Below are 14196 nucleotides of genomic sequence, written 5' to 3'. Positions count from 1 at the left end.
TCTTTTCTATGGGTGGGATCATTTCAGATGAGTTCTCATTAAACAAGTCATTTGAGTGGTGGTGCAAGGTACTGCAAGAGTCCAAGGCAGTTTGATAGAAGGCTCCTTTGAGCTGAACTCATATCTCCTCATCAGTAGTATACACCTAAAGATATGATAGAGCCCCAGAGAGAGTTTTAATGAACTGAGATGATACCTGAGGGATTATTCACAGCATTGATCTGGATAGATGATACAAAAGAAAAATCCACCATGCAGATTGAATTTTGCTAGCCTCTCCTTGGTGAGATATTTCCTAACAAAGGTAAAGCTATATTCATGGACAAGTGCAGCAAAGAACACATTACCATGGGTTCAAAGGGGAAACTCATTAGAAACATAAGAATCACATTGAGGTTCAAAAGTGGAACAGGGTATTTCACCTGAGAAAAGATCTTGGACAAAACTTTGAAGAATTTCAGGAGTACACGGGGAGAAAATGCATGTTTTGACCAAGCTAATTGTATGTTTTGACCAAGCTAATGGACAAGTCCACATGGTCAGGATCTATCAAGTATTTCAGTCAATCTGGAATAGAGGAACCAGGTGAAAAAAACAGATGAAAAGGCTTCTTTCCTGGTATCATCCTGAGAATATGAATTATTTAGCCATATCAGTGCATCTTTCTTCTATGAATAAAGATAATTCTGATTGGGACAGAGCATTCTCTCTATTTCTGAGAAGCAGCCATCATCCAGTCTGCAGAGGACTGAGGATCTGGATGAAAATATTTTCTTGGAGTCCTTTATGATTATTGGAAGAAAGTCTTGGAACCAAAAGGTGCCCATGGTGGTGTTTTTAAGGGGGGAAAGAGGGATGAGTGTGTGTAGTATCCTAATAAACTAGTCTTTAATTTGGAATCAGGAAGAAGGTGTATAGAAGAATTCCTGACAACAGAATAAGGAATATGGAGGCCAGTCAAAGGCCTCCTCTAAAGAAGGATTTTCACTTTCTCCGGATGTCCATTGCAAACACAACTATCTTCAGATACCCCCATCTGCAAGTTCTGAATACAGAACTGAGTCTTTGAATTCCCACTCACAGTGAAGGGCCATTAATTCATTGAGACTGTCTGCTTTGGTGTTCTGGAGACCAAGAAGATGGTAAATGCACTACTCTTAGAAGTGATCATCTTCCCTGAATGAGGAGCAAGATCTCACAGTGCTTTGTTAATATAGAACTTTGCTTTGGTGTTGCCTATTATTACCTATACATGACATGACAGTATGTGGTATGGCAAGACCGACCTTGCTCTCTGTAGCACTCTGAGACTGAGCAGGTTGATAGGAAGTTTCACATCCTGTGGTATCCAGACTCCCTCCACTTGGAGGTCCCAAGTTTTTTAAAGAAAAATAAGACAATAACGATAAACGTAAAAAAGGGATGAAAGCCAGAAGAGGCTTCAAGCAATGCTGTAGGCCTGAAAATCATGAACCAATAAAGCACTCTGTCTCAAATCAATAGCAGTTGAAATGAATTGAGAAGCATGAAGTATGCACCACCCTTAATCCTCTTAAAATGGGACACTAAGAGGGGAAGGGCTATGGTGTGCTCTCTAGGTACTGATTAGGCAAAAAGTCTCTGAACTCAGAAGTGAATACAATAAATTTGTGTACTATCTGCCAAGAATAATCAAATGCTGTTATTTCTCTGTTCTATATAGGCCTTTTAGCAACTGAAACCCATTAAGACATTTTTTTAAAGGATTCTATTACTTTGTTTCGTTAAAAATAAAAATGGACTACAGGCTTCCCTTGATTTATGTGGGCTCTGTATATACAAATTCACTCTTATGTGATGACTCTTTTTATACCCCAAATTCGTTATATGTGAGGTAAATTTGCTCTTATGCAATCAGCTCCTGGGCTGTGCCATGCTGTGCTGCAGGCAGGTGGTGTTGGCTGCTCCTGGGACTGCTGCAGCAGGGGCTGGGGTAAGTGGGGAAAGGCGGAGGCTTGGGGTGCGATGAGGTGAGTCTGTAGGGGAAGGGGCAGGGGGAGGGGTGTGGCGCAGCCTGTTGGCCACTCCCAGGACTGCAGCAGGGAGCAAAGCAGAGGAAACTGTGAATGGGCATGGGGTATGGGATGGGGGTGTGAAGCATGGCTCTTGCTCCTATGAGCACCTCAGGAAGGCTGCAAGCTGGTGGGCTGTGCTGGACTCTTCCCAGGGGGCATGTGCCTCTGGATCTGTGCATGGGAAGACAGCAGGCTGCCACTGCAGGCTGAAGCGGGTGGCAGCACCAGGCTCTTCCTGGCACTTGGGACAGGCTGCAGCAGTGGGAGGGGGGCTGCTGCCACCCCAAACTTTTCCATAGCCCCCCACCCAACCTGCCTTCCCAGTGATGCTGCCGAGTATCATCTTAGATAGTACTTCAAGTGTCTCCGACAGTACTATCTTATGGCAGAATAATTATGTGTGATCACATGCACATGTAGACTGTATAAACTGTGATTGTATAAACTGGCTGAGGCATAAGGGTGCTAAAGTGCAGGGGCTCTCTGCCAGCTAGCCCTGCCCTGTAGCACCAGCCAGCCCCTCTACCACTCATCACCACTACCCAGACCCTGCGGCTGAACCCCCAGAACTGCTGCCAGCCTGGGGCTGCTCCACCCTATATCAAACTGCTGTGGTCCCGAGTGCATATGTAAATGCTGTGCAGTTTTCCTCAATCAGTTCCTGTGGTCCTGGGAGCAGTTTTCTTCAGTGCGATCTGAGCCAGAGTTTATCACTCTGCTTTAATTGCATGTGTAGATGCACTCACTGAGAGCTAATTTGGCCTTCTCTCAATGCAACTATAGAAGGGATACATTTCTTTCTACTACATTTTTTATTTATACCACTGACTTAGGGTGCTAAGATAACAAACAAGTTTATATGATTATGGACACATTTAAGGAAAGTTTGTTGATAATGACAAATCACAGATTTAAAATGCAGATTGTAAGAATTAGGTTCTGTGTTTTAAAAATCTAGAATTACCATAATCTTTCTACTTTTCCAATTTTGTCTGATATTACATTATTCTTTCCAAGCTACTTTAACAATCGTAGGCAAGCTCTGAAATGTGATTCTCCTGTGTTAGTGGTATGATCCACGCTTTGTGGATGGTAATATACAGGAAAAAAAAGGATATTCAAGTTATAGAGCTCCATGGTCTAAGTTGAGGCAGAGTTTGGATGTGTTCCAAGTCCCTTGGGACAACTACTAAATCATCCCTCATAAAAAGCCCGCACAGTGATGTTTCCCATGGCATTATTTTATCATCTCATACTCTACTCTCATAAATTCTGCTGTCTGTTGAAAATTACACAATACTTACAACATCTCCTGGAAGTCCTCGGGGTCCAATAGGTCCTGGAGGTCCCTGGGGTCCCTGTGATATAACACAAGATGATATGCTTATTCATCCTGAATAAGAACATAAAGCCAAAATGCCTTCTACTAAAATTATTTCTACTTGGATAAAGCAGCACAGTTTTAAATTAGATTATTCTGCATTAGCCCAATGAGATTTGTGTTGCTACGCTTAAAACATTCCATATTAAGGAATTAATTTTTCAAAGCATGCCCACAGCAGGGGTTTTCACTACATGCCAGATCTTCATCTTGAATCAACTGTCATAGCTCTGTTCTAGTCAATAAAGGTTGACTGTTTTGCAACAATGGTATATCTGGCCAGCACATCCACATAAGGCTAACAACTAGTACTGAAGAGACTGAAAAAATAACCTGGATCACAGAAGTCATAACAAGACCAAGAGAATCTCAAGTCATTGGACTACAAAACTTGAATCAGGATTCTGAATCTATTTTAGTGTTCAATTGAGAGGAATGACTTATTTGTCTGTCATGCATACCACTATTCTAAGATGTATCTCCAAATGCAGCTTAGAGGGTGTTAAATAAATTTTTACTATATTAATTTATTTTAAAGGTTACTGAAGATTACCAGAGGGATCAAAAAATTCAAAAAATTTTGCATTAACAAGTCACTAGATAAAATGTATACATTGTACAGATGGGAAGTGAGACACAGGAAACAAACTGACTTGCCAAAGGTCACACAACAAGGCTGTGGCAGAGTAGGAACTCCAACCTATGTCAGCTGCATCCTGGGCTAATGTAATGACTGTGCCATCATCCCTGGGGTAGGGGCAGATAAGATTACAACAGGCAGCACTGCAACCTGGCTGCGGAAGAATATTGTAAAACACCATCTGGAGAGGCTAGGCTGAGGTAAAGGGGAAGTTTGGAGCCCCACAGAAGACAAAGGGATCAAGACCAGGCGGGATCACTGTGGGCATTGCCTTCTTGGAATATATAGGTCATCAAAGTCATGGCAGGCGAGAAAATGTAAGATCCATTTCCTGGCAGACCTGGTGATCCAGAGCCAAGCTCTACCCTGTTGCCACCGATAGGCAGATGAGTGCAGGGCAGTACTAGCAAGCCCTATAATACCTACAGATGTCACAGGCCTGCTTTGCACACCCTAGTTTCTGCTAATCTCCCAAGTTTTTCTTTGAATCTCAGCCTTCAGTACTAAGTTATGGAGATCATATAAGCTCCTAAGATAAATCAACTGGCTGAATATTCCTGGCAACACTAGGGTAGTTACAGAGCCTTCTTATATTACTTGAACACAGACCATCAAAGAATTATGAAGAACTTTCTGAAGACTGCTGAGGCAGAGACTCCAATTTTTGTTAAGGCCTTGGGACTGATAACTGATCAGAAAAAGCCCTTTTCTGAGTTAGAAGGGTAAATAAGAAATGCAGTTAGTGCTTGGAGCTAAGGAATTTTAGGACATATCACCCAAGAACCATAAGCAGTCTTGTTTTAAGAGTGAAGGAACATAGATTTTTATTTGAAGCCCCAGATGACAAACAAGATTAATCAGAAATGCTGGCAGCTGTTTTTTTCCTCAGGCCAGGAACAGATTGGATTTAGATTCTTTCTTGTCAAGAGAATGCTGAGGTTTGTTTTTCATCGAACTTTCCCCACCAAGATGTTAGGCCTACACTTTCAGGAGTAGAAATAAGATGGGTTGTATTTCTCTACCTAGGAAGCGGCAGTTGAAAGAAAAGATTTCTCCTTCAAAATCTCTGTCATGGGGAGAAAAAAGGGGGAAGACCCCGAGGAGCCAGGGGAGAACCCTGGGAGCAGGAGCTGGCAGGGGAAAAAAAAAGAAAACAGAAAAACTTTTACCTATAGCCAGAGCCGCGGCGAAGCCAGAAATGGCAGTGGGGCCTGAGCAGCTCATTAGCCACGTCTTTATAAAGCTGCGGCCAGCTGATAACATCAGCTGCAGGAGCTGGCCGGTGGAGATAAAAGGAGCCACTAGTAAGGAACAGGGGAGGAGACCAGCAGGAGCACCAGAAGGGAAATCTCTCCTGGAGTCCCCACGAAGGGGAGGAGCGTGGGGATTTGCATCCTGCACAGGAGGAGAGAGTGAAGCACTTTGTGAGGAAACACTGCCGGCAGCAATGCAGGGGGTGAGAGGGCTGAGGAGCCTTACTCAGAAGAGGAGCTGAGACCTGGAGACAGAAGAGAGCAGGAGGGGCTTGAGACCCAGAGTTACACACAAAGAGCCAGGAGAGTCGGCAGAAGCCAGAACGCCACACCAGGTGTGACCGTAGAGGGCTCGGACAGCCTCAAGGAGGTACCCCAGGTGGGGGCTGAAGGGTACAGTTAGCGGAAAGGGCGATGGAAGACGGGCACTAGCCGTATAGAGCCACCCCACCAGGAGACGTGGGGAAGACGCGCCAAGAGGGATCACCGGGGTACAGTGAATCCTCAGGCTCGATAAGGAGTGGAGGGGAGGACATAGAAGCCAACAGGCTGACCCAGACCCAGTCAAGGGCTTGTTAAGGGTCTTAGGGGCTAGAGCCTGTTGGAGTAGGGCAGCTGGGGAGAGCAGGATATAAAAAGGGGCGAAGGCCATCCCTTAGTATCTCATATTGCTTCATCGGTGATATTTTTTTGTGTGTGTTTTTTTCCATTGCCCACTTTTGGAGGGGTTGCTGGGTGAGGAGCCCAGGTAGTTTACAGCTACGGACAGGGCTAGTCGGCTGTGAGGGGTAAGGGGGCGAAGTGGGCCTTTGGCTTGACTACTATATAGCCTGCTAGGTAAAGGGCATGCAGCCTCAACTGTTGGAGGGACTTAGCTGAAGATCATCAGGATTCAATATGGTGGGATGTAAGGGTGAGGTAAAGGGGAGGTGGAGCCTTGCAGAAGATCATCGTCCAGTGGTCCTATGAATGAGAGATGCCAATAGTCTAACCCCACCACTGGGATAAGATCAAAGTTGTGGCAGGCAAGATTGGGGAGAAAAAAAAAAGCGTGGCGCTTGACTGGATGTTCAAAGCAGGCAGGTACAATCTCCATTAAGGCAGAGTCTACTTGCATACAGATGGGGAACATTAAAGGACAAAATTTAGAGCCAAAATTTGGACATGATACTGTTACTCCAGACCAGATTCAGAAGTGCCAAAAAGGTTGACTGCAGGACAGGATCTTGCTCAGGGTCATATTAATAAACCATTATAAGTTATATTAATAAGTATATTTTACATACCTCTGGGCCAGGACTTCCAGTGAGGCCAGGTAGACCGGGATTTCCTATTTCACCCTAAGTAAATTATTTTTAAAAAATTACGTCTATAGTAATCCATGATTATATATATTATATCCATGAATAACCATTGCACATATAATAGCATTTAATATGTACACAAATCAGAAAAAAATCCCTTAAATCCTTTTGATCCTTTTACACCAATTTCTCCCTGAAAATTACAGGTCCAATCATAGTAAATTGAAATTTAAATTAAGATTAACTATATTAACTGTATAGTCTACCAATTACCATCATATTAATTTAGCTAACACAATTTATGTTAACTTTTTTCAGGAAGAGCTATTGATGTCTCTGAAATTTTGAAAAAGATTATTTTAAAACAGCTCTGCTTGCAGTGGAGTGTATAGTGTTTTGTTTGGGTTTTTTTTGCATACGGACATGTGCATGAAAGCAAGGTATTACTTAGGAGTTCCTCTGGTTTGGTGCTTATCCTTCACCTGAAATCAATATCTTGTGTATGATTTCATATTACTCTCTGGAATAGCTACTTTTAACATTCTATTCAATATTATATAGTTTTTAATAATGTGCTTACAACTATATTATCTGAGTGACTTTCAAAGGAGCATTAAGCAATATGACTAATATCTGCTGTATATTACAAAAAGACTATGACATAAAAACAAGCAACAGGAATAAGTAGAATCTTAAAAGAATGGGGAGTTTGTTTTCATGAAAACACTCTTAAGGAATAAACAAGTGAAGTGTAGACAATAAGGTCGTAAGAATGGCCTACAAGTAGAAATGTTTTTTTAGAGCTTCCCAAATGAATTAATAGGCCTTTTTAAATGTAGCTGTTTTTTAGTTGACACACTCTTTTGTTAAATTCTTACTTTGTATTCTACATATATACATATGCATAACCCCCCCCAAATACTAATGAAATACAAATAGTTTATCCCATCCAAAACTCCACCGAAGTAATTAAAGGGAGAACACAGAAAAGCTAAGCACAAGGATGCTAGCAGCCCCAATAGAGATGCATAGGAATGGGTAAAGTTCCCTGTACCCAAGTCTGTCTCTAACTCTGTGGAGTCAGCATTCTGAAATCTCAACTTTTGATAGGTAAAAGTGAGTGAATTTGATATAAATAGCTGAGACAAAACAAATGTAGAACCCTGTGATGACATTTTTACAGCTGAGTTTCACAGTAACATAATCATGCTGTTCCTGACACTTAAACTATTAAAATGCATGAAGGTAAAAGCTCTGAATTCAAATATGGTGAGGTAATCTAATCTACGTATAAAGTGTCTTTAAATTTTACTTATACTCACTGGATGTCCCTTTTCTCCTTTTTCCATGAGCTCCCCCTATAGTAGTATACAGAAAATGTGAGCAGTTACTTGGCTATTTTAAATGGTTAATATATTCCTCTGCTTTTGGAAGACAGCCCTTCAAAGCATAAAGAAAATAACTGATATGTATTCAATGACAACAAATCATTTTAACTAACATTTAAAATTATGAAGTCCATCTGAAGTATTGCTGAAACAGAATATAAAAATATAAGAAAATGGAACTCTACTACCGTTTGATTTTTTTAAAGTCTGGTTCACATACATATTACACAAAACAAAGCATAAGGCAGAATCAGAGACATCTACAAGAAAAAAAGCATTGATGACTATATTAGCAATATAACAATATGAGTAAAATTCTTAAAAGCAAGAATGATCATTGCTTTTGGATATGTGGATGGCTAGTGGAGATGACCGGCTTCCTGCAGCAATGATGGGCATTTTTACACGTGCATGCATCACAGTGCCAGCTGTTTTGAAAAGCACCTGGCACTGCAATGTGTGCAGTTGTATAAGCAGCAAAATATGCATCAGTGCTGAGAGAATGTTGGCTGCATGCTTTTGAACTAAAACAACCTCAGAGGTGCTTTAGTTTAAAAGCTCACCGCAACCATTTTCTGCATGCTGATGCACATTTTGCCACTTATACAACTGCATGCGATGCAGTGCAGTTTGCCTCAGCTTGCATGCAGAGCAGAGTTAATTAATCAAGTCTGCTCCAAAGTGGCGGATCTCTGGCGCGTCTCTGGAAAAATAGTATGCGTATAAATGCCTGATGAGTTTAATGACAATATTCAAACTATGAAGCTACCAATTGTCCAGGCCTTTACTGATGTCCACCCAACCCCCAGTTTGGCAAATCTATAATATGCAAAAACATTACTGTTTCAAATGAACAGGCTAAACCTGATTTCTATTTGTATAAAGTGTATTGGAAGCATAAGGTTTTAAGTATAAGGACTAGTGGATAGTATAGCATACACGGGCCTGACTTCCCACCAGTTCAAATCAATACCAACATTTCTGGTGGTTTAATGGGAACAGAACTGAACCTTTACATTTTTTAAAGAAAAATAGTTTGTTTCTTTCATTATAGTTTGTTCATTATGTAGCAATGAACATAATCGTTTAATAGAATCTGCTACTGGAAAGTACCAGCAAAAACTACAAGATGGTAAACTGAAAAAATCTATTTCCAAATTCTGATAATGGCTTGGATTCCATTTTTTCATCTATATATTGAGTGTGGGAATTTAAGAAAATAAAAAGTATTGTTATTTTGAGCAGCAATCAATGTCTTATAGTCTGAGATCTTTTCATTTTTTAAATGTAATTTATACTTCTTGGTTCAGAAAGCATGTTCTGAAAGCAGGAAGAGAAGCATGAAAAAAGAAACAAGAACCAAACCATAAATACTTCAATTGTAAAACCCCCCTACACCACAAATAAAATGTGAAGGTGAGTAATCCCATATTCAGTCTGAGATTTGGCAAGCAGATTCATCTTATTTTATTCTAAGTCTCTACCTTTGATTCTTTTCTCTTAACCCCTTAGTATCAGAAGAGAAAGCTCAAACATAGTAGAATGCTGCAGAGGCACAATGTTTGCAAGTAGTGCAGCAGAAAAAGCAATCACATTCTCCGTATCACAGCCAAGCAGTGCCTAGGGCTACATACAACTAGGATGCGGTAAGTTCAATACTGTCTGTGACCCAATTCAACAATCCATCCTTATTCAACAACTTCCTTAAGAATACCTTTGAAAGCAAATGATATAAGCATATATTTAAAGTGAAATATGTCCTAAACAATTTGCTGAATTTACAGGTTTGGCTGGGGAGAGGGGTCTGGGTGAGTTGCGGGGGGGGGGCAGCAACCGGGTTGGGGGGAGGAGGGGGCTAAAATAGCATGGTGCCAGGAGGCAAGGAAAAAAACAACAGCCCTGGGACTGGGGCCAGTGGCTGGGTTTTCCCAGCCTTGGGGATGTACAGGGTACATTCACCAGCCTAACCCAGATCGATTAAGGAGTGTGCATTTATCCAGGTCTATTTTGGATTGGATTATACATTTTTAGACTGGTCTACACAAAGGCAACTTTTGCATGGTTTTGGGTTTAGATTAATTTCCTATCACTGAGACTGGGTCTAAGTGTCAGATCAACACCTAACCAAAAAAGTTAGCTCAGGTAGCCATTTTTAATGTGATCTAATCTCTCCTTAACCTCCTTGAATATATGGACTTAGTCCATGCCTGAGGGCTGTCCTCTCAGAAGCAAACTGTCTTGCTAGAGCATATTTTCCTGTGCCTATTGTCCTTCTACTTGATATACAGTCTAGTTTCAAAGATTTTTCAGTTTCAAGGATTTTAGTAATACTTAACTATCACAAGTGAGATTATGAGTTAATTTTTTTTACCTTTTCTCCTTTTGCACCAGTTAAGCCTATTTCTCCTTTCTGGCCCTATTAAGAAAACAAAAAATATTTACAATCTCATTTTCATTCTGACATCCAGAGAAAAGCACTCTGGCCCAAGCTGCTTTTTGCCTTAAATGAAGTATAAAATCTTGTCTCATAATTAAGATTTGTGATTTTGCCAGCTTTGAGTCACTTAAAATTACTATCTTCTATTAGAGAGGGGGGCTTCTGAATCTTGAGTACTTGGACCCTACTTCATATATCCATGGAGAATTTTCTTTTTCCTCCATAGAATAAAAGTATATCCAACCAGCAAATATACATTTCACAGTTTAAAGTAGACAGATTTTTTTAATGAAATACTGTAAAAAAATTGGATATAAATTTTAACTCCTAAGCATCTAGGCTGCTATGTGATCTCCATTTTTTAATACTTTTAGTGCAACAAACTCCATCATTTTGCAAAAATAGAATTTTTAAAACAATATTTTCTGGTGTTAGCAAAAATATTGATGATTTTCCCATGTTGGTTCAACAGACAATATGACATATAAACATATCCCAAACAATTTGCACGTCCTTTTGCCCTGTTAAAAAAACAAAAGCAAAACCGAAAAAAAAATTCTCCCTTGTTTTATTATGTCCTAGCAAATAGAGAAAATCTTTATAGAATTCTAAAAAAGTATTACAGCAATTTCTCCATGTCACTGCAAACAATGTGGTTTTAGCTGTTGTTGGAGCCAGTCTCAGGAAGATATACGAGGCTCCTGCTCTCATATAAATTCCACCCCTTCTTTGAGAAAATTCTTCTGGCTGGCTGCCCTTTCAATTTCCCAGGAAAGATCCACCACTGATTTCTGCTGCAGAAACCAGGTAGAACTTTCTCTTTGGGAATAGAGAGATGGGCCAGATCAACACCATTATTACAGACAACACTATGCTCACTTACTGGTGAGTACCATAGGTTAAATACTGGTTGCAAACTGATCTCGATGGCCCAATGGCCCAAGCAAATATAACATTTTTTCTTCTATTAAAGGATATTAGGATAAACAAGATAAATGGGACTGGATAAATTAAGCAGTAACAAACTAGTTGGGTATCTTGCAATTTGTCATGCCCTGAGACCGAAAGGCTTACAATTTCTCCCTTTTGTCCTTTAAGTCCAACAGCCCCAGGTAATCCTAGTTGTCGTGAGTCACCCTGTGAACAAATGCAAATGAAATGTAATTAATAAAAATACAGTATGACATAACACTAATATATAGTTACAATAACTTTTGAAATATTGACTCATTCATTAATATGTATAAACTCTAAAATTCTACTTAACCATCAAACACAGAAGATAATAAGATACTCAGCAATATATCAAAGTAAAGGACTATAACAATGTATTCTTTACCATGCAGGAGATATTTCTATTCAATGTATGACTAACACTAGCGGAGGTGCTATGTGTATGTAGGGAGCAAAACACCTATGTTGAGGAGTGTTACATGGCTATAATGAAAGAGATTTTGTCTTAAATCATCAGAACGAATACTATTTTTATGGTGACAGTAAACTTTTTGTGTCTACCAGAAAATATCAAAGAATTACTTCGCTAACATGAAAAAGTACCACAAGAACTGTTTGTTTAGTTTAGCATGAAAACAGGGAATGGTATTAAAATAGGTAAAGCCTAAAAGTGATATACAAATAGATGGAATTAATATTAGTGACAGTATATTTGTGATGTTTCTCAGAATAATAGATTATATTGAGGTAATTTGGCTGGAAGAGTGTACTGTATCTATTTAACCTTTTTGTACAAAGTAAATATATATTAAATATACAATGAATGACATTTGGCTTTAATTCTGTGGAGGGAAGACATGGTGCAAAAGGAGAAAAAAGGCACATTAAGAGCAAGATGGTCTACTAGAAAGACTGCTGGATTAGGAATCAGAAGACCTTAGTTTTAGTCACGGTTCTGCTAACAGCCTATTGGGTAAGTTAGCTCACTTTCTATGCCTTAGTTTACCCATCTGTATATTGGTTTATATCCTGAAAACTTTGTGTTCAGTAACCAGAGGATTTAAATAGTTATACAACCTGTGAATTTTCACTTGCCTGCTAGCTAAAGAGTATTATTGGTATTACCCTCAGAGATGGACAATGTCACTCAGCAGACTGTTGAGCGGCAACACACCGTGGTGAAGGGAACAAATTGCAGGCTGTAGACAGGCTGTGATTTATACTGAGATTGCCTTGAATTGTACGTCTAGAGAAATTAAACTTTATTATGTTTTAATTTCCCATACTAAATGGGAAAGTAACAACAGGTTATTTTAGAATTAAGATAATTATTTGAAAATTGTCTAAAACAGCTTATGGACATACTTCTAGTTCCTTTTTGGTGGGCTCTGATTTTTACCTTCCAATGTTGGTAACATTGTTAAATTAAGATGAATTTTGTGGCAAGTCTAATGATGCTTGTAGGCAGGTTCTGTTTTCAAGTTGAAGTGGTATTAGAGTACATAAATTATTACATTAAAAGCCAAATTCCATGCTCACTTATATCCATGGAAACTACACAAAAGTCAGTAGAGAACTGCCAGATGTGAGTAAGAGTAAATATGCAGAAAATGGATAGAGATGAATAGCCTTCAATGGCATTACTTAGTGACCCCCTAGTTTATCTTATGCCAACCACAGCATTTGTCTGATTCCTAAAAGTACCAATTTAAATAAATCATACAAATACCCCCAGAAAAGAATGGTATATGAAGGCTTCCGAAGAATGGAGGTCATTATGACCTAAAGCGCAATGAAAAACTTATCCAGTGAGAACCTGTGAAATTGAGAATCTGCATAAAATGAAGGAAAATAGCATGACATCATTTCTTATACAAAGGGGAATTTCATAATACATGGAACCTCATAGAGAATATCATCTTATATTTCTATAAGGATTTTCAACTTAAAGCAAATTACTAACAGTAAAAATTATGTAAGGAGACTTTTTGGCACCTTCCAGGTGAAGTGGAATGCTAGCCAGCACATGCCAGACTCCGTAACAAAGTGACAAAAGAGAAATTTAGGTCAAAGATAGAAAGACAAACCCTAACCCTTAAGAACAGTTACACATCCTATGACTTTGAGATTTTTAATGTTGAAGCAGTGATGACGAGTTTTACTAAACACCCCATACCATAAACTTCATAGAACCTCTTTTATTTGCTGCAGTAGTAGGTTTGGATCAGCTCTAATGAGTCTGAAATTGTGGTTCCAAAGAGTCTGGCTATGTGGTACTGATATTCAGATTAAGCCATTCTTTTTATCATATAAAATGCTAAATTTAGCACTCATCTGCTAAGAAGATACTTGCTCATGAATAAGCCATTAAACCCTTTATAGTGGACAGCTGAAAGTAGTAGTAAGTTTGTGCACTGTAAAGGACTTGAATAATGATTAATTTCTTCAAACAAAACAGCTGGTCTATATTTTGCCAGAACAGATTAATTGGGAAACATAAGATGCCTTAAGAACTCCTGTGGCCTCACAACGGTGAGAAACATGATTCTTGGAAAAAGATGTATCTCAAATATTGAGGACCTCCACTGTTACTACTTTAGAATGACTCTTCAATAAAATAGATTTAAGAAAAACTTTGTGTTGAAGCAATAGTTTAAGTATGGGTGCTGCCAATGCAAGAACCTGCTGGCTGAGAGTGGAAAACTCCATACAGGGTCAAAGCTGCCCTTTTCATGACCTTTGGGCTTGCCAATCAAGCATGACCCAGTTTCTGTGTTACTCATGC

The 14196-nt window shown here is 39.4% G+C and overlaps 1 protein-coding gene across 2 annotated transcripts in view; it reads right to left on the bottom strand.

Annotated features, from left to right (window-relative positions):
- Positions 1-14196, bottom strand: part of COL19A1 (collagen type XIX alpha 1 chain) — a 391132-nt gene that overhangs the window by 111236 nt on the left and 265700 nt on the right. For both annotated transcript variants that reach the window (XM_019537606.1, XM_019537607.1), the window contains exons 19-23: positions 11532-11594; positions 10392-10436; positions 7955-7990; positions 6615-6668; positions 3359-3412 (exon numbers count right to left, since the gene is read on the bottom strand). In XM_019537606.1, coding sequence (XP_019393151.1) covers positions 3359-3412; positions 6615-6668; positions 7955-7990; positions 10392-10436; positions 11532-11594 — 252 coding nt within the window. The remainder of the gene's footprint in view (positions 1-3358; positions 3413-6614; positions 6669-7954; positions 7991-10391; positions 10437-11531; positions 11595-14196) is intronic.

Source organism: Crocodylus porosus, unplaced genomic scaffold (assembly GCF_001723895.1).
Source record: "Crocodylus porosus isolate Cpor-Errol unplaced genomic scaffold, CroPor_comp1, whole genome shotgun sequence".
NCBI lineage: Eukaryota > Metazoa > Chordata > Crocodylia > Crocodylidae > Crocodylus > Crocodylus porosus.
This window is presented reverse-complemented; position numbering and strand designations above follow the sequence as displayed.